The sequence below is a fragment of the Hemicordylus capensis genome, chromosome 3 (genome assembly GCF_027244095.1).
Source record: "Hemicordylus capensis ecotype Gifberg chromosome 3, rHemCap1.1.pri, whole genome shotgun sequence".
Taxonomy (NCBI): Eukaryota; Metazoa; Chordata; class Lepidosauria; order Squamata; family Cordylidae; genus Hemicordylus; species Hemicordylus capensis.
In genome coordinates this window covers 2616532-2644526 of record NC_069659.1, presented here as the reverse complement: position 1 = coordinate 2644526, position 27995 = coordinate 2616532, and the positions used below count along the sequence as shown (strand labels likewise).

Here is a 27995-nt window from a genome sequence, read left to right as displayed (position 1 = left end):
AAGAGTAGACAAGAGACCATCAGGGTCCATCTGGGCCAGCATCCTCCCACAGGGGCTTGAAGGCCACAGGCTTCTCCTGCTGTAGCCCACCTCCAGCCTCCAAGGCAGGATGCCTCTGAGTACCAGTGGCAGGGGAGCCACAGCAGGAGGGAGGCCTGCCCTCAACTCCTGCCTGTGGCTTCCAGCGGCATCTGGTGGGCCACTGTGTGAGACAGGATGCTGGACTAGAAGGGCCTCCTTGGGCCTGATCCAGCAGGGCGGTTCTGATGCTCACCACTGCCTAAGGCCTCTGAGTCCTGGAGGCCGGACCTTAGCCTGGAGCCAGCCATCTGTCTTGCTTCCCTGACGACGAGCAAATGTCAGGAAGCCTTTTCTCGAGCACAATTCAGCACCCTTCCATCTGCTTTGTTAGAGGGCAGGTTTAGCAACATCCCTTCTGAAAAACATTCCAGCTGGTGTGGATCAGCAGCGATTGAAAGGGTTGGGCAGGTCCTACTTTACTGTGCCTTTTATAGGGATTACATACCATGTTAGTTTCACCTCCTTTACTATCTCTTCCGAGAGGTTCTGACGGATTTTAAACCTTTTAACAGATAAGGTAGCTTGCCATCAAGGTAGCCAGAAGAACATACAAAGAGCCGCTGGATCAGGCCCAAGACCTGTCTAGTCCAGCCTCCTGCTTCACACAGCGGCCCACCAGAGGCCTCAGAGAAGCCCACAGGCAAGAGCTGAGAGGGGCATGCCCTTCCTCCTGCAGTTGCTCCCCTGGAACTCATATTTAGCGGCATCTTGCCTCTGAGGCTGGAGGTGGCCCACAGCAACCAGACTAGTAGCCACTGATAGACCTCTCCTCCATGAATTTGTCTGAGCCCCTTCTAAAGGCACCCAAGATGGTGGCCATCACCACACCCAGTGGCAGAGAATTAATTGCATGGATTAATTATGGGGTGTGTGAGAAAGCACTTCCTTTTGTCTGTCCTAAATTTCCCAGCCTTCAGTTTCATGGGATGACCCCTGCGTCTAGTGTTGTAAGAGAGGGAGAAAAATTTCTCTCTGTCCACTCTCTCTACTCCATGCCTAATTTTAGACATCATGTCTCCTGTAGTCGCCTCTCTTCTGCCAAAATCTTGTCAGCTTGAAAGTAGACCACGCCACCGGATTATCATGGGTCTCTCTAGTGGTAGGAAGCCATATATATATATATATATATATATATATATATATATATATATATATACACACACTTCATTGCTGGCAAAGACCAGCAGCAGCAGCAGGACTACATAAACCATGAGCATTAACAGGTGCATGCATATATATGCTCATGGTTTATGTAGTCCTGCTGCTGCTGCTGGTCTTTGCCAGCAATGAAGTTCTACAGGAAAGACTGAGAAGGCGGGGGGGGGGGGGCTTACATGGTGGCTGCTCTGCTACCGAGCTCCAGCGGCTTCTTGCCAGAGGAGGAAGTCCGGCTCTTGGTTCAACTAGCCCAGGATTGCCTCCATGCCCACTGACCAGCTGCTGTCAGTGCAGCCAGCCCAGTATAGCCTGAGCCTCCCCGCGGCCCGGGCCTCCAGGGTTTCAGAGACAGAGAGGAGTCCACTCTTTCCCCGCCGCCACTCCCCTCCCCGCTGGAAACGCTGCCAAGGACTGGACTGCACCGGACCCTGGTCCTTCGGCCGGCAGACGGAGCAGCTGAGCAAGCAAAGGCCCCTGGAGCGGAGTTGGCGCGTCTGGTGGTTCCTTCGGAGGTGCACACGCAGGCAGGCACGCACGACTTGCACGGCTGAGCTCAGCTTGCTCGGCGGCGGCGGCGGCTTGTGCGCTCCCGCACGCCGGGACTGGGAGGCAGGCGCGCGGTCCCTTTAAGAGGCGCGCCAGCAGCTGGGCTCGGGAGGAGAGGGCTGCCGCCGCCGCCGCCCTCGGAACCGTCTCTTTAGGAGGACTCGATTCCGCCGCCACCAGCGACGTTTTTCTGGCAAGCAAGGGGAGCGGCCGCCTGGGGGATTCCCTCCCCTCCCGCCAAGCATGCTCAGTGGGGCACGGGGGGACTCCACTGAGCAGGAAGCCCGCGAGGAGGAGGAGGCGCCGCCGGAGCCCAGCCCCCGAGCGGAGGAGGAGAGCCGCGGCGGGGAAGCCGGACGGCGGCGGAGGCGGGCCGGAGCCTGGACTGGAGCCGCGGGGGCGGCGCGCAGCTGCGGGGGGGACAGCGCCCCCGCCCGCCGCCAAGGCGCTAACTCCGCTCGCGGGGCCGGGAGCTCACAGCACGCGAAGGAGCTTCGGGCGGCGCACTAGCCGTGGTGGCCGCCGGGGCGCCGCTTGGGGAAGGCGAGCCCGCCGCGCCCGGCCGGGACACCCGCCCGGCCAGCTCTCCGGAGGAGCCGGCGACTCACTCCTCGCCTGCCTGCTGGAAGGCGGCGGCGGCGGAGGAGCCGGAGGGGGGTCTCCTCCCTTCCCCTCCCTGCCTGCTCGTCGGCGAAGGAGCCTCCTTCTCCCCTCCCCGGGAGCAGAGCCGCGGCGGGCCGGCTGCAGCAGCCTCGCTCTCCGAGCGGTGCGGCCGGGAACCGCCTCTCCCGCCCCGTCTCGTCGGGCCGCGCAGCCCCGCCTCGACTGCCAACTTTCTCCGCGCCCGGAGTGCGGCGGAGGCTCCTGCCTTTCTCCGCGGGCTGCCGAGGAGGAGGAGGAGCCGCCGCGCCGCGCCTCGCCTGGGCATGACTTGAGGGCAGCGGAGAACTGCGCGGCGGCGGCGGCGGCCCCGCTCGGGCTCCGGGCCGCGGGATGCGAAGGAAGGTCCTCCCTGCGCCTGGCTGCGGGAGCTCGGCGGACGTGACCGGAGGAGGAGGGTGCTAGAGGCGCGCCTGGACGGAGTCGCGACTGCGGCGGACATGGCTTGTGGCGGCGGCGGCGGCGGCGCGGTGGCCTCGGGAGGGTCGCCTCCGGCCAGCCCGGCCCCGCTCTGGTACCACAAGGATCTCAGCCGGGCTGCGGCCGAAGAACTGCTCGCCAGAGCCGGCCGGGACGGCAGCTTCTTGGTGCGCGACAGCGAGAGCGTGGCCGGCGCCTACGCCCTGTGTGTCCTGTGAGTGGCTCCCTCCCTGCCTCCCTGCCCTGCTTGCCCCAGCGAGGGGCTGCGCTTGCTCCCGCGCTGCTGCCGTCGGGCGTTGGGGGGCCGCCGCCGCAAGCCCTTCCTCTCGCTCGGCTGGCCGTGTCCGTTCGCGACGCGGGCCACACAGAGCGCTTCTTCGCCAGAATTTGCCTCCCAGGCTTCCCCCGTGTGCGGCAGCTTCGTGGTGGGCTTGTGTGAGTGAGTCGGTCCCTGCCCGCGCGCGCTGCCCTACAGACGAGAGGCAGGCAGGCAGGCTAGCTAGCTTCGGAGGCAGTTGAGCTGGGACTACTGAATGGAGTCGCCTTCTGCAGGGGCCTTCCGTGCGCTTCAGTCTTGCCGCTGAGAGACGAACCTGAGTCAAAAGTCTCCCTTCCAAAGCCCGGGGTTCGAAATGCTGCCCCTCGAGTTGGAGAAGCCTTTGCATGTCCTCTGTGGCATGCAGTTAAGTGTGAAATCCTGCTGCACGTCAGCTATTGCATGTGGCCAGATGATCAGCTGCCAAATTGAACCTGCCAGATATCAAATCCTGATAGTCCAATCCAGATATACCAAATATCAAATCCTGATATATTTCACCAATCAAATAGTGAAATCGGATGTGATCAGATCTATTCAGTGAGCATTTTAATCTGCAGAGAATAGCCTGGAAATGCATTGGTAGTTCTGCTCTATTCTGCACTGGTCAGACCTAACTTAGAATACTGTGTCCATGGATCCCGCATTTTAAGAAGGCTGTTGATGAGCTGGAGGGTAATAACACATTGTAGCTGGGGGTGATGGGAGTTGTAGTCTAGGGTCTCAGGTTGGCCAGCCCTTGAGAAAATAAGGGAAAGCATCCAGACAGTAGACGGGAATCTCCTACCGTAGTAGCATCTGCTGGACCATAATTCTGCATATATGCAGATAATGTTGTTGTTATACTAAAATTATTTACATATTGCTTTTCAACAAAGATGTTCTCCTTCCTCTTGCTATGTAAACAAGTTTGGAAAGATGTTTCCTTGTCTCCAAAGGGCAATTGGAAACATGCACAGGTGGCCGTGCTAGTGAAACGCCACAGAACTACTGAGCAGACCAGCTTTGCCCACCTCCATGAGCTGCTCCCTGACATTTTTACCAGCCTTGTGGAGCTGGTGGCCACAGATCTCACTGTGCCCCTTCCTTCATTTCCCGGTGATAAGGCATATGCTGACAGATGCGTGACTTGGCAAAGAGACTAGCCCCGGTGGTTGGGACTGGAGTGTGATGGGGACCGCAAGCTGCAGAGACTGGTGCGGGAGTGATGGTGGTGGGGGGCAGTCAGATAGAGGGGCCTGGCAAGCCTGATATGGGTTGTCTGCTGGGGGACAAGAGCGTCCAGGTGGGGCCTTTTCCATCCTAGATCTTGATCTCTTTGAAATGCACTCCCAATGCTGTTGGTGGTGACTTGGGGTCCTCCGGTTCTGTGGAATTGGTGGCATTTTGGGGAAGCTCTTGTGCCGGGACACCAGGCGGAACAGCCGTGACCTGCCATTAGCAGTTATTCAGTCCTTACAATACTGCATTTGCATGTTGTGTGTGTGTGTGTGTGTGTGTGTGTGTGTGTGTGTGTGTAGCGGGAGAATCAAAGGTCAACCAGTGTTGCAGACCTGTAAGTAAACACTAGATGCTGCAATAGAGAGGAAGAAGCAGGTGCTCCGCAGTCTGATGAGACAGACGGGGTTGGCAGGCCTGACATGTTCCAGTGGAGGAAGGGGGTGGAAGTGCTGCTTTTGTGTTGGTGTGCTGGAGCACCCACTGCTCCTCCTAAGGCAGGGAAGGCAGGAAGACGCTCCATAGCCTTCAAGCCCCAGCTAGTAACTAGCTGCATTGGAGGGCTGCTGCAGAGGGAAGAATGAGGGTGGCAGGCCAAGCGAGGTTTGGGCTAGCAGCTGGACAGATTTGGCCAGGAGCTTCTAGTCACTGACCCCCTATCTTAAAGAACGTGCAGGCCAGGTCTTGCTCCTGCAAAACATCTAGGGGGGAAAGTGAGAGTGGTTCTAAACTTTGTGTACTGTAGATGGGAAGTAAACCTGCTTGGTGCATGTCACACCCTGCTGTGCATACAGTGAGTGGTTTAAATTGGGACGAGTGTTTGTGTAGCAGTGGGCTACACAGACAGATAATGAAGGAGAAGGCTGCTGTTAATTTGCATGTTTGGATGTATATTGGGAACATTTAACTATTTGTAGAATGAATGTCATTTGCATGCAGCAGCCTTGGGAGCGGGTTGATGCTGCTGCTCCATGCTTGTCCTCCCCCCACCCCACTCCTTCCATCCCCACATGCTGCTGCCATAGCCACTTTCCCTGCCCCTGCCATGGTGGGGCCAGGCCCAGGTTCAGCAGTTTGCAGGATGCAGCCTCTGTGGTGCTGCACTGTGTACCTTTTTAAAAAACCCAACAAATTGTTTAGCTTTCCTTTCTCTGCAGACTCAACGCGGATAACAGGGTTTTAAAAAGCAAGACAGCAACACACAAAAAACAACCCTGAACACTAAAAAACCATAAGAGAAAGGAGAGGGGGAAGCCACGAAAAACCAGCAGGAGGGTCTGGGGGAAGGTTGGCTGGAAGAGGGATGTCTTCACATTCTTTTTTAAAGTGCCCCCTGAAGAGAAGGTGGCAGCAGAGTTCCCTCTTAACAGGGATTCCCAGATGTTGTTGACTACAACTCCCAGCATCCCCAGCTGCAGTGGCCTTTGGCTGGGGATTCTGGGAGCTGTAGTCAACAGCATCTGGGAATTCCTGTGAGAGGGAACACGGGGGGGGGGGGGCAGGGAATCCAGAGAGAAGGGGGCTACCACCAAAAAGGCTTCCTCACACCTTCCTACCTATCAGATTTCAGAAAGTGGCAGGACGAGCCAGAGTGTTTCTGAAATATCTTGGGGTGGGCAGATTCCAATAGAGACTCAGTCCTCCAGGTAACTTGGCCCTAAGCTGTAAAGGACTTTTAAAAAGGAAACACCAGCACCTTGAGTTGTGCCCTGCTTGCTCGTTTTGGGAGGAGGGGACCATCACTCAGTGGTTGGCTCCCTGCTTTGCCTGCGGAAGGTCCATCCCCTTGTGCCTCCAGCTAAAAGAACTGGGGAGCAGTTCAGCAACCGACAACCTGGATGGCTTCTGTGTCTGGGGAGCTGGCACAGAGCCCCCCCCCCCAACCAGCCAGCCCGCCAGGGGTCCTCAGATGCTGCCGGCCTGCACCTCCCACCCTCAGCCACCCTCCCTTGTGGCTGGGGATGGTGGCAGCTGCAGTCTGGGGGGCCAAGGTTTGGAACCCCTGAGCTAGACAGATGGATGGTTTGACTCCACAGAAGGCAGTTTTGTCTGCCCAGCAGAGCTGCACCAGCCGTCTCTTCCTCCAAACCCTCTCCGTAGGTGGAGGACTGAGGGGCTTGCGCTTCCTCAAAGAAGCAGCTCCACCACTGTGGCCGGAGACTGAGTCCTGCTGGCTCTCTTGGGCCACAACGGCCAGAGGAATGCACTCGGACAGGGCTTTCTGTGCAGGAGGCCTGGGGCTCAATCTCCAGCATCTCCAGTTCAAACGCATTTCGGGTAGCAGAACTGGGACAAACCCCAGCCGGAGACCTTGGAGGAAATCCCTGGCAGCTGGCACAGATGGACCGGCTGGATGGGCCAACTGTCTGCTCTTGACATCCAACACCAAACAAGCCGCTGTATTCTCCACTAATCCCTGCTAAAGCCCATTGTGCTCAGAACAGCGCTGCCAGCGGAAGATGTCGTTCTTGTCTTGGAACTGAATCTGGAGCTAAACGGAGGTTGCGATAGAATATGGAGCAGCAGTATTTTATGCGGTGGATGAAAGGAACCCTTGAGGGAGAGCCAGCGTGCTGCAGGGCAGGGTTCGCTGTGACTTGCAGCAGATCAACAGGGCTCCCCAGTTACTGAACAATAGCCAGCAGCCACCCAGAGCTGCAGTCCTGTGCCTGCTCACTTGTGAATAAGTTTTGTCTCGGGCCATCGCTGCTGCTCAACTAGGAAAAGGGACTGCTAGCTTGCGAGCGTTGACACACGAACGTGCCTCACCTTAAAACTGCAACTAGGAAGAAAAGTCTGTGCCTTGACTGGCCTTGTGTGAATTGTTTTTATTTTGGCTTCAGTCTTTCTTATCTGTTAAATGGGTTTGTGCAGACCTGTCCAGATCTGTCCTGATCAGAGTTGGAGTTTTGTGCTAGAATCTTGGATTCTAACTCCGATCTAGATTTAGGGTGCTTGTCCCAACTCATGGGGTGCTGTAGATCAGGGATTCTCAGCGTTGGGTCCCCGGATGTTATTGGACTTCAACTCCCATAACCCCTAACCAAAGGCCACTGGGGCTGGGGATTATGGGAGTTGAAGTCCAATAACATCTGGGGGGCCCAACATTGAGAATCCCTGCTGTAGATCACGGGCTGTGCCACCATTTTGCAACTGGCTCTGGTTGGTGGATTTTGGAAGAAAATCAAGCAGATTTTGCAAGCCTGAGTCTGCCCAGCCTGGTGTAATCAATAGGGCCACCTGCTCCCATGTGGTCCTTGCACAAAGAGATACCCTTTTAATGTGGCGATTCTCTGATATTTAGAAGGGGAAGAGTAACTGGACCTATCCAACCCCAGCACAGCATCCATCCAGTGGCTGTTGCTGGTGTCTGTCTTATGGAGCCACCTTATTTATGTATTATTTCTCTATGTAAACTGCTTTGGAAACTTTTGTCGAAAAGCGGTATATAAACATTTGTTGTTGTTCTTGCATGCAGAAGGTTCCAGGTTCCCTCCCTGGCAGCATCTCCAAGATAAGGCTGAGAGAGACTCCTGCCTGCAGCCTTGGAGAAGCCACTGCCAGTCTGTGTAGGCAATCCTGAGCTAGATGGACCAAGGGTCTGACTCAGTATATGGCAGCTTCCTATGTCCCTGTTCTTTGGTATCCCTACCCAAGGCTCCATTCCTGGAGCCCCTGCACTCTGAGGCCAGGCAGGCAGTGATTTGGGCAGGACCTTCTTGGTGCTAGCACCCTGTGTGTGAACTGCCCTTCCCAGAGGACACCTTTGCTGCCTGCAAAATGCTCTGTTTTTAGGCATGCAGCTTTTGATGTGTTTAGCAAAGGAGTGTTGCCTGTCTCAGTGCTAGCCTGTAAGGTTCTGTCTGCTAGTAGGTTTTTATTCTTTTCATATGGATGGTTTCTAAGGAGCACCTCTTATTCTTGTAGGTTTCCCATGGGAAAGTGGCACCTGTGTGCAGAAATTAATCGTTCCTTATGCCAGACAATAATCAGCCATCAAAAGTATCTTTAGAAGGCATTTCAAGAGCCCTGCACCTGTGGAACTCCCTTCCACTAGAGACTGGACTGGTGGTGGCTGTTTCGGGGGATAAAATGAGTGGAGGTTTTGGGACGTGCTGAAAGAGAAATCTGAATGGAATCGCCTCCTTGACATAGGCCAGACTCTGCCATCTAAGCCTCACCTGCCGCTTCTCATGTCGTTGGGCAATCACACATTTAGTGGGGCTGCAGCATGTGCAGGGCCAGGATCTGGGGTGCCTGTGGGGAAGTCTGACACCCCCCCAGACTAAATATGTCCAGAAAGGGAACCTCTTGAGCAATCTCCTCCGATAGTTCAGCTTTTAAATACTTATTTTTAAACGTGTGTTTGTAGCCCCTTTAATCTGCATGATAGTCTGTGCAGGATAGACCCCTGTAATTTTTGACAATATTTATTTATTTACATCTATTTATTTAACATATTTGTCTACTGCTCAAAACACACGTCTCTGGGCAGTTTACAACAAAACAATAAAAACAAGAAGTAAAAAGGTTAAAACATTACAACAATTTAAAATTTAAAACAACGTTAAACCTATTAAAAACCATCAAGCTATTAAAACAGTATCTAATTAAAAGCCTGGGTGAACAAATGTGTCTTTACTGCCTTTTAAAGATGGAGAGGCTCTTATTTCAGCAGGGAGCGCGTTCCAAAGCCTCGGGGCAGCAATGGAGAAGGCTCATCCCTGAGTAGCCATCAGACCAGCCGGTGACAACTGCAGATGAACCTCTCCTGATTATCTCAATAGGCGGTGTGGTTCATAGCGAAGAAGACGTTCTCCTAAATACCCAGGGCCCAGGCTGTTTAGGGCTTTATAGGTTATAACCAGCACCTTGTATTTTGCCCGGGAACTTCTCGGCAGCCAGTATAGTTATTTCAACACAGGAGTATTATGGTCTCTCCGAGATGACCCAGAGACCAATCTGGCCGCTGCATTATGCACCAACTGCAGTTTCCGGACTGCGTATAAAGGCAGCCCCACGTAGAGTGCATTGCAGTAGTCAAGTCTGGAGGTGACCAGCAGATGTACTACCATTCTGAGGTCATTTATCTCAAGAGATGGCTGCAGCTGGCGTATCAGCCGCAGCTGATAAAAGGCACCTCTGGCCACCGCCTCAACCTGGGACACCAGGGAGAGTTTTGTGTCCAGAAGCCCCTCCAGACTGCGTACCTGTTCCTTCTGGGGAAGTGTGACCCCATCCAGAACAGGCAGATCAAAATCATCTCCCGAGTTCTGACCCTGCACAATAAGTACCTCTGTCTTCTCTAAATTAAATTAAATTAATTATTTATCTATGTAAACTGCTTTGGGAATTTTTGTTGATGGGAGTTGTAGTCCAAGAGCCACTGGAGAACCTCAGGATGAGAATAGCTGCGAGAGCTGGTGGCAGCACTGGCAGGAATGCCTCGTCTCTTGCCTTCCTTGGTGCGTCGGCTGGTTTTTAGTTCAGATGTTATGTTCTGTGCTATGCTGATGCAACAGAAATAGTTTAGACAGTGTTTGCTTTGAGGATTTTTTTTTTTTTTAATCAAGATGGTCTTCTGGCCAGAACTATGGTGGAATAAACATCTAAATGGTGTATAAAATCGGCTCCGTCTTGGCTGTGTTCTCTGTGGGGTTGCCAACTCTTGAGGGGGGTTAATCTGGATCTGGACAGAGTTATAGAATCCTAGGAGAATAGAGTTGGAAGAAACCCTGGAGGGTTTCTACTCCAAATCTCCTGCTCAGAGTAGGAAGCTGGGGGTAAGGGGCTGGGTGTACGACCTTTACAGGCCTCCGTAGGAGCTTTGAGTGAGTCTGGGTGTAAAGCCAGGGCTGGAGCCCAACGACATTGAGTAGGTCTAGGGGGAAGCCCTTAGCTTTTCTGGTATTCGGTCCCAAAACAGCCTTCCACTTCAAACCCTAACAAGTTTTTTTCTTTTCTTTTTCCCCCCTGGTCACTTGACAGAGTTGTGCTGCAGCCACTGGTAGAAAAGTTCTGATGTCATGGAATCTTCACAGACATTCTAACTTCTCTGTGAATGTATTCTTAGTAGAAGGTTGCATGCAGCTTCTATGAGGGCATGTAAAGGTACAGGCTTCATTTCAGTAATTGTAGCTCACAACACTGTAAGGTAGGTTAGTACTGAGGTGGAGAGCTGGTTTTAGAACATAAGAATAGTCCTTCTGGAACAGGCTCAAGGAAGCCCATCTAGTCCAGCATCCTGTTTCATGCAGTGGCCCACCAGATACCAAATTGATTTTCACTGAAAATTGGGGATTGAAAATAAAATGGCTAACATTATAATGCCCTTATACAAAACTATGGTGCGACCACACTTGGAGTACTGCGTACAATTCTGGTCAGCACATCTTAAAAAGGACATTGTAGAACTGGGAAAAGGTGCAGAAGAGGGCAACCAAGATGATCAGGGGCCTAGAGCACCTTTCTTATGAGGCAAGGCTACAAAACCTGGGGCTTTTTAGTTTAGGAAAAAGACGACTGCGGGGAGACATGATAGAGGGCTATCAAATCATGCATGGAGCAGAGAAAGTGGATAGAGAAAAGTTCTTCTCCCTCTCCCATAACACTAGAACCAGGGGTCATCCCATGAAATTGATTGCCAGGAAATCTAGGACCAGCAAATGGAAGTACCTTTTCATACAACGCATAATCCACTTGTGGAATTCTCTGCCACAAGATGTGGTGACAGCCAACAACCTGGGTGGCTTTAAGAGGGGGTTTGGATAACTTCATGGAGGAGAGGTCTATTGACGGCTACTAGTCGGAGGGCTGTAGGCCACCTCCAGCCTCGGGGGCGGGATGCCTCTGGGTACCAATTGCGGGGGAGTAACAGCAGGAGAGAGGGCATGCCCTCAACTCCTGCCTGTGGTTTCCAGCGGCATCTGGTGGGCCACTGTGTGAAACGGGATGCTGGACTAGATGGGCCTTGGGCCTGATCCAGCAGGGCTGTTCTTATGTTCTTATGTACAGGCAGGAGTTAAGGGCATGCCCTCTCTCCTGCTGTTACTCCCCTGCAACTGGTACTCAGAGGCATCCTGCCTTTGAGGCTGGAGGTGGCCTATAGCCCTCTGACTAGTAGCCATTGATAGATCTCTCTTCCATGAAGTTATCCAAACCCCTCTTAAAGCCATCCAGGTTGTTGGCTGTCACCACATCTTGTGGCAGAGAATTCCACAAGTTGATTATGTCTTGTGTGAAAAAGTACTTCCGTTTGTTAGTCCTAAATTTCCCGGCAGTCAATTTCATGGGATGACCCCTGATTCTAGTGTGATGTGAGAGGGAGAAGAATTTCTCTCTCTCCACTTTCTCCATCCCATGCATGATTTTATAGACCTCTATCATGTCTCCCCACAGTCGTCTTTTTTCTAAACTAAAGAGCCCCAGGTGTTGTAGCCCTGCCTCATAAGGAAAGTGCTCTAGGCCCCTGATCATTGTGGTTGCCTTCTTTATTTTATTTTATTTTTTATTTTTTTAACATTTATATCTCACTCTTCCTCCAAGGAGCCCCGAGCGGTGAACTACATACTTGAGTTTCTCCTCACAACAACCCTATGAAGTAGATTAGACTGAGAGAGAAGTGACTGGCCCAGTGTCAACCAGCTAGTATCATGGCTGAATGGGGATTTGAACTCGGGTCTCCCCAGTCCTAGTCCAGCACTCTAACCACTACCCCTGGCTCTTCTGCACCTTTTCCAGTTCTACAATTCTGCAATATCCTTCTTTAGATGTGGTGACCAGAATTGTGCGCAGTACTCCAGGTGTGGCCACACCATAGTTTTGTATAAGGGCATTATAATATTATCTGTTTTATTTTCAGTCCCCTTTCTAATGATCCCTAGCATGGAATTGGCCTTTTTCACAGCTGCTGCACATTGAGTTGACACTTTTTAACATGCTGTCCACCACGACCCCAAGATCCCTCTCCTGGTCATTCACCGACAGCTCAGCTTTGTGGTAGCAAGCATGAATTGTCCCCTTTGCTAAGCAGGGTCATCTTGATTTGTATTTGGATGGGTGACTACATGTGAGCACTCTCTGCTGTACGATATTCCCCGTGGGGGATGGGGCTGTAGCTCAGTGGTAGAGCATCTGCTTTGCATGCAGAAGCAGAAGCTCCCAGGTTCTCTCCGTGGCAGCGTCTCCATGTAAGGCTGAAACCTGGGAGAGGTTTCAGAAACCTGAAACCTGCTACAAGACTGAGCTAGAGGGACGAAGGGTCTGACACTGCATAAGGCCACTTCCTATGTTCCTACTATTGTTCTCTCCATATTGCAGCTTAAGGCAGAGAGAGCGAGAGCAGCTTGCCTGGGATCACCTAGGTCAGAGGTTCTCGACCGGAGTTCCCAGATGTTGTTGGACTGCAACTCCCACCAGCTCTAGCTAAAGGCCTTTGGGGCTGGGATGAAGGGAGTTTGTCCAAGAACATCCTGAGGACCTAAGGTTGGGAACCTCTGACCAGTGAGTTCAGGGTAACTGAATTGAGATAATTGTACCCAGGGTTTCTTGGCTTATCCTCTTGACCACTGTGTTTATGCCGGTTCTGTGCAAGATTGCTTGCTGTGGATTAGTGGCAACACTTTAACCTTTAACATCCTTTAAATTCTCTGGGTTCACTATTGATGTGGTTAAAAAGTGGTAAAAATAATTTTTTTTTGCCTGCTGTTTCAAATCATATGGGCTTCTAATCAGATATACCAAGCTTTCAGTTTTTGTGTATATATAGGAACATAGGAAGCTGCCTTATACTGAGTCCATCTTCCTCAGTATTGTCCTCACAGACTGGCAGCAGCTTCTCCAAGGTGGCAGGCAGGGGTTTTGCTCTCAGCCCTATCTTGATGATGATGCCAGGGAGGGAACTTGGAACCTTCTGCATGCAAGCAGAAATCTCTTGGAAAAGCAGAAACATTTGGAAAAGTGATATTCAAATGTTTTAGTAAGTATGGAACCAGAGGGTGTTAGTTATTCTGCATTAATTAACAACCGAAGGCAAAGTTGTGTTGTGTTCTCTGCCTCTCATGTGAGAGACTGTTTTCAAACATTTCTGTGCAGCCACGAGGTGTGCCTGTGTGTAATAATCCAGAAGTGGGGAAGAGTGGGTGGGAGTCCCAAAGGGAGCGCCTTCCTTCTCGGGGAAACTGACATTTCAACCAGCCTCCAGAGCCTGTGATCTTCTCTTCAAGAGGACGCTTCATCCGCTTGGAATGTCCTTGCTGTTGCTTCTGGGAAACAGCACTTAATCACCACACTTAGAGTAATTAGAATGATTGGGTCATGACACCCACAGACTTCCAAGCCTGGGGAACCTCCCACCGCCGGTCTCAGCATTTCCAGGCCGTCGTTAAAGGCAGAGTGTGGCAGTGATAAGGGACAGAGTGGGGGAGCATCATACTGTCTGGTCTGTGCATGCAGTTGTCAGACAGCGAATTAGCTCTGTGCTGCTCTTGCAAGCCTCCAGGCGCCCTCCTGTGTGCTAGGAAAACCCGGCTGCAGGCTTGTCTTAAGAACCCTGCTAGGGGGCTGTACAGAACCCTGTTAAGAAACCAGATGAGTTGCCAGCACCTAGGAACAGGCGAAGACGCTGCCTCCTACCAAGTCAGACTCTTGGTCCATCTAGCTCAGTATTGTCTGCACAGGCTGGCAGCAGCTTCTCCAGGGTTGCAGGCAGGAGTCTCTCTGCCAGCCCTATCTCGTTGGAGATGCTGCCAGGGAAGGAACTTGGAGCCTTCTGCAGGCAAGCAGGCAGGTGCTCTTCTTCCCAGAGCAGCCCCATCCCCCAAGGGGAGTAACTGATAGTGCTCACACTTGTAGTCTCCCATGCAGCTGTAAACCAGGGTGGACCCTGCTTAGCAAAGGGGACAAAGGAGAGAATTCATGCTTGCTACCACAAGACCAGCTCTCCTCCCTTAGACCAGCTCACCTGCCGCATGGAAGCTCAGCACAGGGGACAGGCACTTCACTAACTCGGGGGTTCCCAGATATTGTTGGATTAAAACTCCCACCATCCCCAGTCATAACAACATCTGGAGGCCCAAGGCCGGGAACCCCAGACCTAGATGAAGGGGTGCCTTCGGATCCCAGAAATACTGTTTGTTTGCAATCTAAATCTTACAGTCACCCTCTTGGTTCTTCTGCAGAAGAAGCAGTCATGGAGCAAATGAGATTCATATCCTTATCTAGACCTGCCTTTGAGTAATTTAGCTTCCTCAAGCTAAATGCCCTTCTCATTTTCTCTTTTCAAAAAAGGAACAAATAGATGTTCTTGTGCTAAGGCATGTCTCACCCCATTTGCAAACTAAGAAATCTGATGAAGGGAGCTGTCTGGAGAGGCATTTCTCTGCCAGTCTTAATTGTGTTTACTTGGAAGTAAGTCTGGTGAATTCCAGTTGAGACTTGCTCCTGAGGCAGTTTGCAGCTGAACTGCCGTCTTGTGAGAGAAACTGCAAAATTTCTGGGGGAAGATTTTGACTCTCATTATATTAAAATATTTGCTGCCTGTACCCGTCCCTGGGGATCCAAAGATGGTGGTACTTAACGACTTTGAATGGGTTTGGCTGTGTTTTAATTGCAAATCTGCAAATATTCTCTGCAGGGAAATGGGTCATGCCCAGCCTGCAAGATCTTTGTTCAGCTTCTGTCACCAGGCCAAGACCGGTTAATTCTTCTGCATTTTAATTTTTAAAGCGTTAATTCTGGCATCTTGGTCAGGAGAGTGATAGTTAGGCTGCACTGGCTGTTGTACACAGCTTCCTTCCTTCTTTCCTTCTTTCCTTCCTTCCAAGTTTGTATACTGTCTGAGACTTTTTAAGGCATACCTTGACAAATTTTCTCTGGATCTAGGAGCCAGGCCATGGCATTTGCTAGAATTACCAGATTTGGTGATGCACATTGTGGAGGGGGAGGTACATGGACTTCTCTTTCCCCTATTTACAAGTAACAGGGCAACAGTGTGGCTGCCTAGAATAAAGTTTTTATTAAATAATTCTACCTCTGAATATCCTAGTCTAGGTTCCACAGTTAAATTTCTGGGCTCCCTGGTGCTTGGGAACCTGTTTGTCAAGCCCTGTTTTAAGGAAAGATGGCTTCAGACATTTTCAGAACAAATTTGGTGAGTTGGTTTGCATAAGACTGTCTTAGGGGCAGCCAGTTAGAGCTGGGGATGATGGGAGTTTGCTTATTTAATACCTGTATATGCCGCCTATAACAGAAGTCTCAAGGTGGATTGATTGCAGGGGCGTAGCCACCGTTGGGCGACAGGGTTAAAAGAACCCAGGTCGTCGCCCCTCGGGCCACACCTCGCCCCCCCGACACGCTCCCCCCGTGTCTGACATCAGACACGGGGGGTGCTGGTTTAGCTCCCAAGCGGGGCTGCGGGGCCTTGTTCAGGAGTTAAATGGCTGACGTTGCATTCACAGCGCTGGCCTGGATCTAACTCCCAAACGGGGCTGTGCTGCCCCATTTGGGAGCCAGACCACGCTCCCTGTGTCTGACATCAGACGCGGGGGTGTGGCTAATCCCCGCGTCTGTCTGACGTAGGGGGCGGGGCGAGCAGGGCCGCCGTGGCGGCCGGACATGGGCTGCCCGTGGTCTGGCTCAGCTAGCGTTTGATTGATGGATGAAGTGCCGTCAAGTCGGTGTCAACTCTTAGCGACCACAGAGGTAGATTCTCTCCAGGATGATCTGGCTCCAACTTGGCCTTTCAGGGTCTCTCAGTGGTGCATTCATGGCTGTCGTCACCAAGTCCATCCACCTTGCTGCTGGCCGTCCTCTTCTTCTCTTGCCTTCCACTTTCCCCAGCATGATGGACTTCTCAAGGGAGCTGGGTCTTCGCATCATGTGTCCCAAGTAGGATAGTTTCAGCCGGGGGGGGGGCGGTTCAAGGGGGTGCCGGACTGAACTGGCCCGGTCAGTTTCGTGTCTGGTCTGGACTCGAACCGAACTGGGCCAGCCGGTTCCATGCTCCTCCCTAGAAGCCACAGTCCAGACAGAACATGGTCAAAGAGACTGGTTCCGGATCAGCAAAGGAGTAAGACAAGGCAATATACCCTGGCGGGTTTTCTGCTGCTGATATATTTAAAGACACTTTTGTTGTTCCCCTTGACACTTCTAGCTATATGCTCATCAAACTCTCTTTTTGCATCCTTTATTGATTCTTTGCATTTCTTTTGCCAGAGTTTATGTTCCTTCCTGTTCTCTTCATTTGGGCAGGCCTTCCATTTTCTGAAGGAAGTCGTCTCTCCTATTATAGCTTCCCTGACTTTTCTTGTTAGCCACACTGGCATCCACCCAGACTTGGTGGTACCTTTTCTCCTTCTTGGAATACATTCCAACTGTGCTTCTAGTTACTTCACAGGTTCCAGTGAAAATAAAGATATGTGAGGCCAACTCTTCTTCTTCCCATGTCCTCTGGCAATGCTTTCTGTTCTTTGCCAAGGCAATAACATCTTAATGAATGGAATTAAAACTTCCCTGTCCCCCAGCGATCCAAAGGTTTCTCTCTGTGTGGCTGTTTTCTCTCTCCCACCCCCGTATGTGGTGTAGAGGGAAGGCATCAGGGGCGTTGACCTCCTTGTGAAAATTTCATTTCCTGAGATTAAGAGTTAGATCTGGTGTGGTGATTAAGAGAAGCTGGCAATTGGGGGGGTTTCTTGGGCAGCAGCAGCTGGCATCTGTGTTGCTGCCTCCCCTGATCGTGTGGCTGACTTTTGGAAGGCCTGCCTTCAAGAAGATGTTTACGCTTGTCTTTCACTGTGTGTTTGTCAGAGCTGAACTTGAACCCAGAACCTGTTTCCAGGACTCAGCCACGGTTGGGAAAGTGAAGTTGCAATCAAGAGTGCGCCCCTGGGTGGGAAATACCTCGGAAAGGAAACTGAGCAAAACTCCTCAGTCGTCCTATCCTGACTGTGTGATGCCCTGGGCTGCAAAACTGACCCGAGGCCTGACATCTCTTGGGGGGAAAGACATTCCCTCTCTCTCTCCCCACAAGAAAATTCCTCCTGCCACTGTCTGTGGTGTTCCCTGCTAACACTGAAGCTCTTGCCAAGGTCCAGGTCTGGACAACGTCTTGCAACCAACCAGCCCACTTTTATTTAAGGCTCCCGTTTAGTGGTAACAGATAAATGTGGGTTTATTTTAGCGGTCTGTTATTTATAGATAGAGCTTTGTGTGTCGTTTATTTTCGGTCTGTTTTGAAAACAGTGCTCTAAAATGTTTGCCAGTGCTGAGCCTGACAGATGGGGGCAGCCTAAGGGAGCTGGACCCGATCCTCTAGGAATGTATCCCATGCAAATGCAACTGGATTTTTATTACATGGAATGGTGCTGTAGCTCAGCGGGAGAGGCTCTGCTTGGCATGCAAGAGGCCCCCGATTCAGTTTGTGGCAGCATCTCCAGGTAGGGCTGGGAGAGACTCCTGCCTGCAACCCTGAAGAAGCCGCTGCCCGTCGGTATAGACAGTACTGAGCTAGATGGACCAGTGGTCAGAATCTGTATAAGGCAGATGTCTATGTTCCTATTTACTTTTGCTGAGACGAAGGGGAAATGGGATGGATATTACTTTTGTGGTGGTTTTATTTGTATTATTAAACTATCAGTAGTAACGAGGCAGGCATCCAGCACACGTTTATTAGTCTCCTCCAATGTTGCACAGCTTGTTTCTCAAATATCTGATCTCTCAGGGTCACACTTTTTTCTGAATTTATGTTGGAGGCCCGCTCTGTTCTTGCCCTTTCAGAGTGCCCAAAGGAAAGGATTCCCTGCCCTCCGAAGAGTCCACCCGCTGTGTTTTGTGCGGAGTCCCTGATCTGAGGGCCTGCCCTGATTTTATGAGGCAGCAAGTTCAGAGGCACAACGCAAGCTTCTTCCAAGGATGGTCCATTCTTTCTGCTGGGTTTTGATACTGGGATTGGCCGCATGATCCGGTCATGTTTGATGCGGGGTGCAGCAGATCGTCTTGGGCAGAGACGAAGTAAAGCCAGAGACGAGACTTCAGAGTGGCTTCAATGGGCAGCTTTGGGCTTGTGCGGCAAGCCTTTTGTGGTTGAATGGAAAACAAGTAGTTCTAAGTGGAAGGACTGGAGCCTACGTTCTGCTGCTTTTAACCTGCCGACTCTTTCGTAGAAGCCCTTAGCATGTGCTGTGAATTTGGTTTCTCTCTCTCTGCACATGGGTTACAGAGGGAGCCGGCTAGGCTTTGGCTGCTATCTTGAAATAAAATGACGGGTCAGCCAAAACCAAAACCTGCAGACTTGATTGGAATCTGACTGTAAGTGCAAATGTTATTCGGACGAACACACAGAGAGACAGGGTGATCTCATAAAACTTCCCTTTTGGAAGTAAATGTTGTTCTCTCTGCAGAGCAGCAACAGTATTGTTGGAGTATGTCATTTGGGAATGGCCAGCTATGCTACCTCCAGGCAGGGGGCAGCGTGAGAGCCAGCGTGGTGTAGTGGTTAGAATGCTGGACTAGGATTGGGGAGACCCGAATTCAAATCCCCATTCAGCCATGAAACTAGCTGGGTGACTCTGGGCCAGTCACTTCTCTCTCAGCCTAATCTACTTCACAGGGTTGTTGTGAGGAGAAACCTAAGTATGTCGTACACTGCTCTGGGCTCCTTGGAGGAAGAGCGGGATATAAAATGTAAAATAATAATAATAATAATTTTTTAAAATCCCAGTTGCAGGGGAGCAATGGCAGGAGAGGAGGCATGCCTTCACCTCCTGCTTGTGGGCTTCCCAGAGACCTTGTTGGGAGCAGTTTGTCCAATTGGGAACTGACCTGAAAGGTCCAAATGGCGTCTAATAGCATCTGGTGGACCACCCTGGGAAATGGGATGGTGGGCCCCTTTGGCCTAATTCGGCAGGGCTGCTCTTATGTCATGACTTAAAGGTAAAGTTGTGCCATTGAGTCGGCGTCAACTCCTGGTGCCCACAGAGCCCTGTGGTTGTCTTTGGAAGAATACAGGAGGGGTTTGCCGTTGCCATCTCCTGCGTAGTATGAGAGGATGCCTTTCAGCACCTTCCTCTATCGCTGCTGCCCAGCCCAATATAGATGTTTCCCATAGCCTGGGAAACAGACCAGCAGGGATTTGAACCGGCTTGCTAGTCAAGTCATTTCCCCGCTGCACCGTTAGGTGGCTCCATGTTCTGACTTACTCATACGTAAATACCTGTAGGGTCATCGTGCATGTGGTGACACTGTATGCAAATCATTTCCCAAAACCCAGGTCATGAAAGGCATACGAAGCCGGCAGCTGTTATGTATGAGCTTCTCATTTTGCAACTGGAACATTGCTGTGGTTGTTCTGTGTCTGCTCTTGCAAGGATAACTAACAGTCCATTTGGTTGAGGAGGAGAGGCAGTGGAGAGAATACTTCAGTCAGCTGAGACACAAAATTAATGCCTTAGTACATCTAACTATTTTTAAATTTTCTTTTTAAAAAAACACACTTTAAAAAAACCCTCAGAAGTTCCTGATGCACTGGCCTTTGGGCGTTGCGGGGACATCCTGGTGGTTGTGGCTGGAAAAGCCATTTCCCTGCTGTTTTGACAACCCACTTGAGTTGCCCTGGGTGTCACCGAAAACGTGCCTGGCTGAAGCCTTGGCGATGCCCTGGAGCTTTTGTCCTGCAAGGAGAATGTGTTGCATTTGAGTTTCAGGGATCTCACCCAGGCTTCCCACAGAGAGCACCCAACCGCTGCTGTCTCCTTGGCAGCTGCTCATAGTCCTGTGGTGAGGCTGGGCGGTGGGAGGGAGATGGCTGGATCTTGCTTCCAACCCTACCTGGAGCTCCATGCCCTTCTGTGCAGCTGGCAAAACCTCTGGGTCAGGACAGGCCCTAGATTACTGACTGTCCTGAAGACACAGCTGCATGATGTCCCCCCAGATGTGCTGGCAGTGTTGTAGAGGGCCCTGGGATGCAAGACCCAGACTGCTATCGACTGCAGGCGTCCTGGGAGTTGTGTTCCATCACCTTCTGCCACGTTGTAAAGCACTTCTGCTTTAGTTGTAGCACTTTTGGGGTCACATGCTGCTTTGTTTGGGCTTGCTAAACATTCCAGCTGAGTTGGGGTTTGCTGATCAGCATCAAACTTCGGTTAAGTATCCTGGCTAAGCAGGAGACCTGGCTTGACTTAAGACAAGGGTTTCCAGCCTGGACCCCAGTTGTTGTTGTTGGACTACAACTCCCATCATCCCCAGCCAAAGTGGTCAAAGACTGGGGATGATGGGATTTGTAGTCCAACAACATCTGGGGACTTCACATTGGGAAGTCCTTCCTTATGAGATTACCACATTATGTAATGGCCGGACTAGTTACCCCTTTACACGGTTGGACTCTAAATTGGGTAGGCTAAAGAGTGGCAAATAAATCCCTCCAGACCTAGTCCTCCCTGGTTCCCATAGCCCTAGACGTATAATAAATATTTCTGCTGCTTTGACTGCTGCTTTGACTTCTGCTGCTTCTATTTTTGTGTTTTGAATTTGTTTTGTGATTGTTTAAAAGTGTTTTTTTTAAATTGAATATAATGTAGCCTAATAACTAAATAGATGAATTATACAATTTCCCAATGAGTGCATAAGTGAACAAACTCTTGAGGTTTCTACCCAAGGAGGCCAAGGTCTTAGTAGCCACATTGGTCCCACAAAAAAAGAAGAAGCCCCAGGCAAATTAGGTGACCACTTTATTGGGCCAAATCATATCTAATATTCTAGAAGTGCAAGTTTTTGAGCTGTTCAGATCTCTTCTTCAGGCACTCTTCTTCAGGCATGGGTGTGTTTAGAGCAGGAGGAAAAAGATTCGAGGTCACCAGGTGATGTTGGACTACAACTCTCATCATCCCCAGTCACAATAGGACCCACAGTTGGAAACCTCTGAACAAGACTAAAGGCAGGGTTTATAAGTAGTGGCATTTTTTAAAAAGTATTTTAATTTGTTTTAAATGGTTTTTAATTGTTTTTAAATTGTTTTTTGGTTTTTTTTAGCATTGTGTTTTTAATTGTGTGTGTTTATGTCTTTTTAGAAGTTGTTGTACACCGCCCAGAGCTTTTGGATGGGGCGGTTTATAAATGTAATAGATGATGATGATAGCAGCTTAGACCTATGTTGACCTGGAAAATGCAGGGCAGAAAGGTTTAGCTGTGTGCTGTGTTCACTAGATTGCAATAATGGACTCTTAGTTTTATGGGCAGCCCTCACAGACAGCAGGGCACTCTCTAGGGAGCTCTCTGTCTCTCTTTCAAGAGATGTAGAGGTGGTTTTAAGCCATGCAAAAGATGGGTTGTCCATATGGAGATGGAGAGTGGGAACTCTTCTGGATATTCTGGATTAATTATTTAACGTTCACTTAGAGACAAAGTGGTAGTTTTGATGATCGGCATGAATAAAGGAGTGTATGGAAATTAGGAAGCAGAATATAGATACTCATTTAATTAAGCTAGAGTACAAGAGGTGTGCTCCTGTTTATATAGTCTAACGCCAAATTGCTCCAGGGCAGGTTTGAGCTCTACAGAAATGGCTGTCTTTCCAATATTATGTGTTGTGCTCTGGGTTCCAGGACTCAGTTGGCACTTCAGGGCTGGTGTGGACACACCCTGCAACTTGTTCCCAAAGCACTTTTTCCCTTCCAAGGGGTTTGAGTCTACAGGTTGGCAGTGGCTGCTGCTGCTGCTCCTGTTTAGGATGTGCAGTAAGTCAAGTCCTGGACATCGCAGGTGTGTTCTGCTCAGCAGCTGATCATTCTCAGCTAGGAGGCTGACCTCAATCAATCTTCTCTCCATCCCACCACCTACTGGGCTTTAGGGATGTGCATGAACTGGTTCCCCAGAGGCCCTTTTGTGGGCCTCCGAACTGGTTCAAACCCTGACCGGCTCAAAGGTTTGACAGCAGGGGGGATGGCTTTAAGGGCAGGGGAGGAGGCACACACACCCCGCCGGGTTCCCCCCGCTGGGGCGTGATTCCCTAAAAGTCCATTGGGGTGGCAGCATACCTCCCTGCGGCCCCATTCTGATGTGTACTGGATATAACCAGAAGTACTAGCTGTAACTGTGCGTGACGTGAACAGTCACAGCTAGTACTTCCGGTTACACCTGGTAAATGTTGGAATGGGGTGGCCGGGAGGTACACTGTCGCCCTGACGGGCTTTTAGGGAATCTCATTCCGGCGGGGGGAACACAGCGGGGGGGGGTACATCCTCCCTCGCCCTTAAAGCCACCAGCCCTTGCCGGTTCTGTACACATCCCTACGGTGCTTTAGAGCAGGGATTCTCCACGTTGGGTCCCCAGATGTTAATGGACTTTTATTTTATTTTATTTTATTTTTATTTTTATTTTATTTTTACATTTATATCCCGCTCTTCCTCCAAGGAGCCCAGAGCGGTGTACGACATACTTAAGTTTCTCCTCACAACAACCCTGTGAAGTAGGTTAGGCTGAGAGAGAAGTGACTGGCCCAGAGTCACCCAGCTAGTTTCATGGCTGAATGGCGATTTGAACTCAGGTCTCCCCAGTCCTAATCCAGCACTCTAACCACTACACCACACTGGCTCTTTGACTTCAACTCCCATAATCCCCAGCGGCCTTTAGTTGGGGATTATGGGAGTTGAAGAACATCTGGGGACCCAATGTTGAGAATCTCTGCTTTAGAGAATTGGTCGTCTCGGTGTTGCTGGGGCGGGGGCGGGTGCATACGCTCCAGTGGCACCTATAGATGCCTCTGTCGAATGGCTTGTTGAAACTGTGTTCCTCATGTGAATGGCTGGAGTCCATCTCCAAAATTCAGCTCCTCCTTCAGGATCTCGAGCAGCTGAGTGAGGCTGGAGATGGGTGTTGCACCTGGTGGGGGTGCTCGTGCATGCTGGGTGCGTGTGGCATATGGACTCAGTCAAGGCCTTCTCTGTGCCTTCCCGTGATGCTGCTGCCCATTCAGGCGCCCTCCATGACGACCCCCATGGCTGTGCTGCCCACCCCAACAGCCAGAGATGCTCCATCCCTGTGCCAGCCCCCTCCATACACCCCTGGGGCCTTCTCAGTAGCATCCGGTCTTAAGGAGCCGGGGGGGGGCACCAGAGGTTGCTCCTTTCTTTCCCACCTTGCTCGAGAGCCATGCAGCTTGCAGACTGGCTATGTGTCAGGTTAACCACACAGCTCTACCTGATGCATGGCCAGCTTCAGGCCACACAGCTCTCAGGGAGGGAGGGAGGGAGGGAGAGGAGAAACCTCATCCCGCCCCCCCCCCCCCAGCTCCTTAGGACTAATCTGTTCCTCTCTGAGGTTTAGCTGGCAGTGATGCACCTGGAAGCCTTCTTTGGCTGGGGGGCTCTCACTTCCTGCCTCTTGTAGTTTCCTGGACCTGGCCTTGAATTGGTTGTGAACCTGTCCCTCGACTCTTTGTTTGGCTTCTCTGCTGCTGTCTTGCAAGCTGCCTTTTGCTCTCTCTCTTAAGAGAAAAGCCAGAGAACAGACTCCCTGGAAGGAGTGCGGTGTGTGGAGCGCTGCCTTGGATGGGGCCAGAGATGGGGGGTGGAAAGCCCCTCCCCGCAAAACATTTTCTCATCTTTTGGTTTTCCACATTTCTACTTGGCTGCTTGAAAAATGCTGAGCAATACAATGAGGCAAATTAAGATGCTGTTTTTGTTTTTGGGTTTTTTTAATGTTCAAATATATCAAATAAGATGCCAAATCAGATCACAATATATTTAGGGTATCCAGGAAAATTTGTATAGTAAACTTTTGAGAAAAATGCAAATGAGGGGGAAATCTTCCAATTCAAAAATTTCCAGAAAACTCCTCATCTCTGGGTGGGATGAGACTCCCTCTTTGAGCATGTGTGAGCCTTTCTGCTCCTCCTCATCCGCCTCCCTCTCTGGCTGTTCCCTCCCTGCCCTTTTTGCAGTTGTCTTACAAACGCCAACGGCCAGCCTCTGATCTGGATGCAACCTCCCCTCTGCTGCAGCGCCCTGAGCTGGGCTTCTACCCGCTGCTTCCAGAGAGGAGAGTCCTTCTCCTCCCCCCCCCCCCCCGCCCAGCCAGGACTGGCATCGTGACTGTGTGCTTTTCACTGAGTCACAGGCGGGAGGACTGACACTGCAGTCAGAGAGTGTGTGTGTATTTCTGTGTGCCTCCGGCGCAGATGGGAAAACAAACCACCACTATGGACTATAAATAACTCTTGCCAGGAGGAAGAAAAATGAACTTGATTCACTGAAGTGGAGTTTCTGCAAAGGCTCTGATGAGGCTTAACCTTTTGTGGGACAGGCACCGAGTGATGGAGTCTCCCCTCCAAGATGCACCCTGCAAGGAGGCAAACAGACCCTGAATTCAAAAGCTGTTTCATGGAGGCTTTTTTATTTTATTTTTTTAAGTGAGCTGGAACTGAGCCTCAGCCTAAGTACATCTCTTGGTTGCCTTGAACCTGAACCGGAATCAAATCCGATTCAGGCTTTTTACAAGGAGGCAGTTCCTCGTAAAAGATGCACAGTTGTGTGATTGATGTGTTCATTTTCTTTTCTTTTCTTTTCTTTTTAAACCTTTTAAGCAAACACAAAAGTACAAAAAATCAAACACAATTGTCTTCATTTGATTGTGTTGCAAGCAAGCGAGTCTGATGGCACGAAATGCATCAAAACCGGTTTGAAGTGTCTGAGCCAGTTACCACCAAAGTCTTGTGGTTGGCGTCTGTTTCCTTCCCGCAGTTGTCATGTGAGGCCAGCAAGAATGATGATCAACGGAGGATGCATCTAGAACTTTCCGTTTGCAAAGCTGTCTTGGCTGCGTTCTGCACTGCCGGCAAAGCTTCCGAGGCACTAAGTAGACTGACAATGGATATCTATTCAGCAACAGGCACCTGCTTTGATAGGTTTCTGGCGGCACCCTTGTTTCTCCAAGGGGCTGGTGGGTGCAGTATTTGTGCTGTGACCCTCCTGTCACTTGGATCTGGTTTGCCTAGCTTAATGCTGTTTGACTTCCTCAGAACCTGTGGGCACCAATCTAGATGAGCTGAAAAGGGGATTGACAAAGAGAGCCAGCGTGGTGTAGTGGCTAGAGTGCTGGACTAGCACCGGAGAGACCCGAGTTCAAATCCCTTCAGCCACGAGACTTGCTGGGTGACTCTGGGCCAGTCACTTCTCTCTCAGCCTAACCTACTTCACAGGCTTGTTGTGAGGAGAAACCCAAGTATGTAGTACACCACTCTGGGCTCCTTGGAGGAAGAGCAGGATGTGAAATGTAAAATAATAATAATATTAATAATTATTAATTAATAAATAATTGACATAGCAATACCAGGGGGTAGCAGAATAGAAGAAAAAGAAATAGAAAAAAATCACCAAATACAAAGATCTACAAAGTGAAATTGAAAGGCTGTGGCAGAAAAAGACCCAAATAATCCCAGTGGTCATTGGCGCCCTGGGTGCAGTTCCCAAAGACCTTGAAGAGCACCTCAACACCATTGGGGGGAGCCACAGAAATCACCACCAGCCAATTACAAAAAGCAGCTTTACTGGGAACAACCTATATTCTGCGACGATATCTATAACAGCAGCAACAACATTGACAATAAAATTCAGCCATCCCAGGTCCTTGGGAAGGACTCGATGTCTGGATAAAACAAACCAGTCAATAACACCTGTCTGTCTAATTGTGTAAACAAGAAATAATAATAATAAACCCATGCAGGAGAGGGCAATCGATGGCTGCTAGCCTGCATAGCAGTATGCTTCCATCAGGAAGAGAGGGAGCATGCCCCTGAACGACAGACAGCTGCTATGCAACACCAAGGAGAGGGGCATCCCCCCCCCACCGCACTTGCAGGCTTCCCAAGTGTGCCTGGTTGACCACTGTATGAAGCAGGATGCTGGAGTGGACAGACCTTTGGCTTGATCGGGCAGGGCTTTTCTTATATGGGTTATTCAACACAATGGTGGGTGGGACGCAAGCCCCATGTTCTGAAGGAACATATGAACATAGTAAGCTGCCATATACTGAGTCAGACCATTGGTCTGTCTAGCTCAGAATTGTTTTCCCAGACTGGCAGAGGCGTCTCCAAGGTTGCAGGCAGGAATCTCTCTCAGCCCTATCTTGGAGATGCTGCCAGGGAGGGAACTTGGGACCTAGATGCTCTTCGCAGAGCGCCTCCATCCCCTGAGGGGAATATCTCACAGTGCTCACACATCAAGTCTCCCATTCATGTGCAACCAGGACTGACCCTGCTTTGCTAAGGGGACAGGTCATGCTTGCAACCACAAGACCAACTCTCCTCTCGAGGAGTCCACCTTGAATGCCCATTGCTGGGGAGGAAGCAGTGCATGAGGGGGGCTCAGGGGTGGGTGTCAAGGGGGTCAGATGCCTCCCCAGACAAGTAGTTGGTCCCCACCTCCACCCACTTCTGTTCCAGAAATCTAACGTGAGACACAGCCCATAAATTCACTTTGCCCTTCTGTGCCCACTCCTGTTTTCTTTCTGGTGCCCCCCCCCCCCCGCAGCACAGGAGAGCTCTCTCCTTCATGGCCTGCCTTTGGGTCTCTTGGTAGTCTTGCTGTATTCCCTCCCCTCCAGGGGTTGTGTGTGTGTGTGTGTGTGTGTGTGTGTGTGTGTGTGTGTGTGTGTGTGTGTGTGTGTCCTGCATGTCCTGCATGCAGAGGATTCCCTGTGTGAAGATGGATGTAGCAAACCCAGACTTTATCCCCTCCAAAATGAGCCTTGGCGGGCCAGTCTGGGATGTTGCTCTCTGCTGAGATGTGCATGGAAAGAAAGTGCGCGAGAGACTCCAAAATAGCCCCAGCCACCCTGGCGCAGGCTGGTAATCCTGTCCCTGCTCCCCCACCTCCCCGCCGCGGCTGCCTTGAAGCTCTGGCGAGATGGGGGCCTAATAAATAGCTTGCCGCGGTCGGTCTCTCGTGATGCTGGCCGGCCAGGGTCATTCTCGAGAGGCTGGCCGCCCGCTTGGCATAAAGGGCCTTTGTGCATTCCTTCAGCTGCCTGCCCTGGCCGCCTTCTGGAGCAGAGTGCCTCTGTCTGCCTGGGATTAGTCACTGGGCTAGCCGTAACCTGAGCCTCCTGGGCTGGGAGCCTGGCCCGCTGCGGCATCTGATGGGAATCCCGAAGGCCCTGAGTCAAGGCAGGAGACACTGGAGCCTGTGGAATGCGCACTGTCTGTCGCTGGGCAGGGCCCATGCGCCTGCGGAGGCCTCGCGGAGCTGGAGATGCGCCTCTGAGGCAGCCTGGGTCGTCCCCTCGCTCAGGCTGGTCTTGGATGCCAGGCTCTGTTTATTTTTAGCTGGAAATATGCCTGTCATCCTTGCAGGTGGGATGCATGTAGAGGAGGGGCTTGGAGGTTGCAGACCCCGCCCTAGTCTTGTGTCCTTGTGGGGTCCTTGTCACTGAAGGCAGGCAGGGGTCTCACTCACTTAAGTGTCCCCAAGTACAGCACTTGACTTTCCCCCGTACGACCAACTGAGTGGCTGCCGTTCCCTTTCTAAAGAGAGAAAGTAAAGAGGTGCATTTGGGGACACCACTAAATGTGTTGCCTGCCTCGGATGTCCCCAGTAATTTGGAATTAAGC

General features: G+C 51.1%; 1 protein-coding gene across 1 annotated transcript in view; it reads left to right on the top strand.

The window, feature by feature from the left end:
• Positions 1-2099: 2099 nt before the first annotated feature.
• INPPL1 (inositol polyphosphate phosphatase like 1) overlaps positions 2100-27995 on the top strand; it is an 89470-nt gene continuing 63574 nt past the window's right edge. Inside the window, exon 1 of the mRNA XM_053310259.1 lies at positions 2100-3079. Within this exon, the coding sequence (XP_053166234.1) occupies positions 2886-3079 (194 nt within the window). The 5' untranslated portion in view covers positions 2100-2885. The remainder of the gene's footprint in view (positions 3080-27995) is intronic.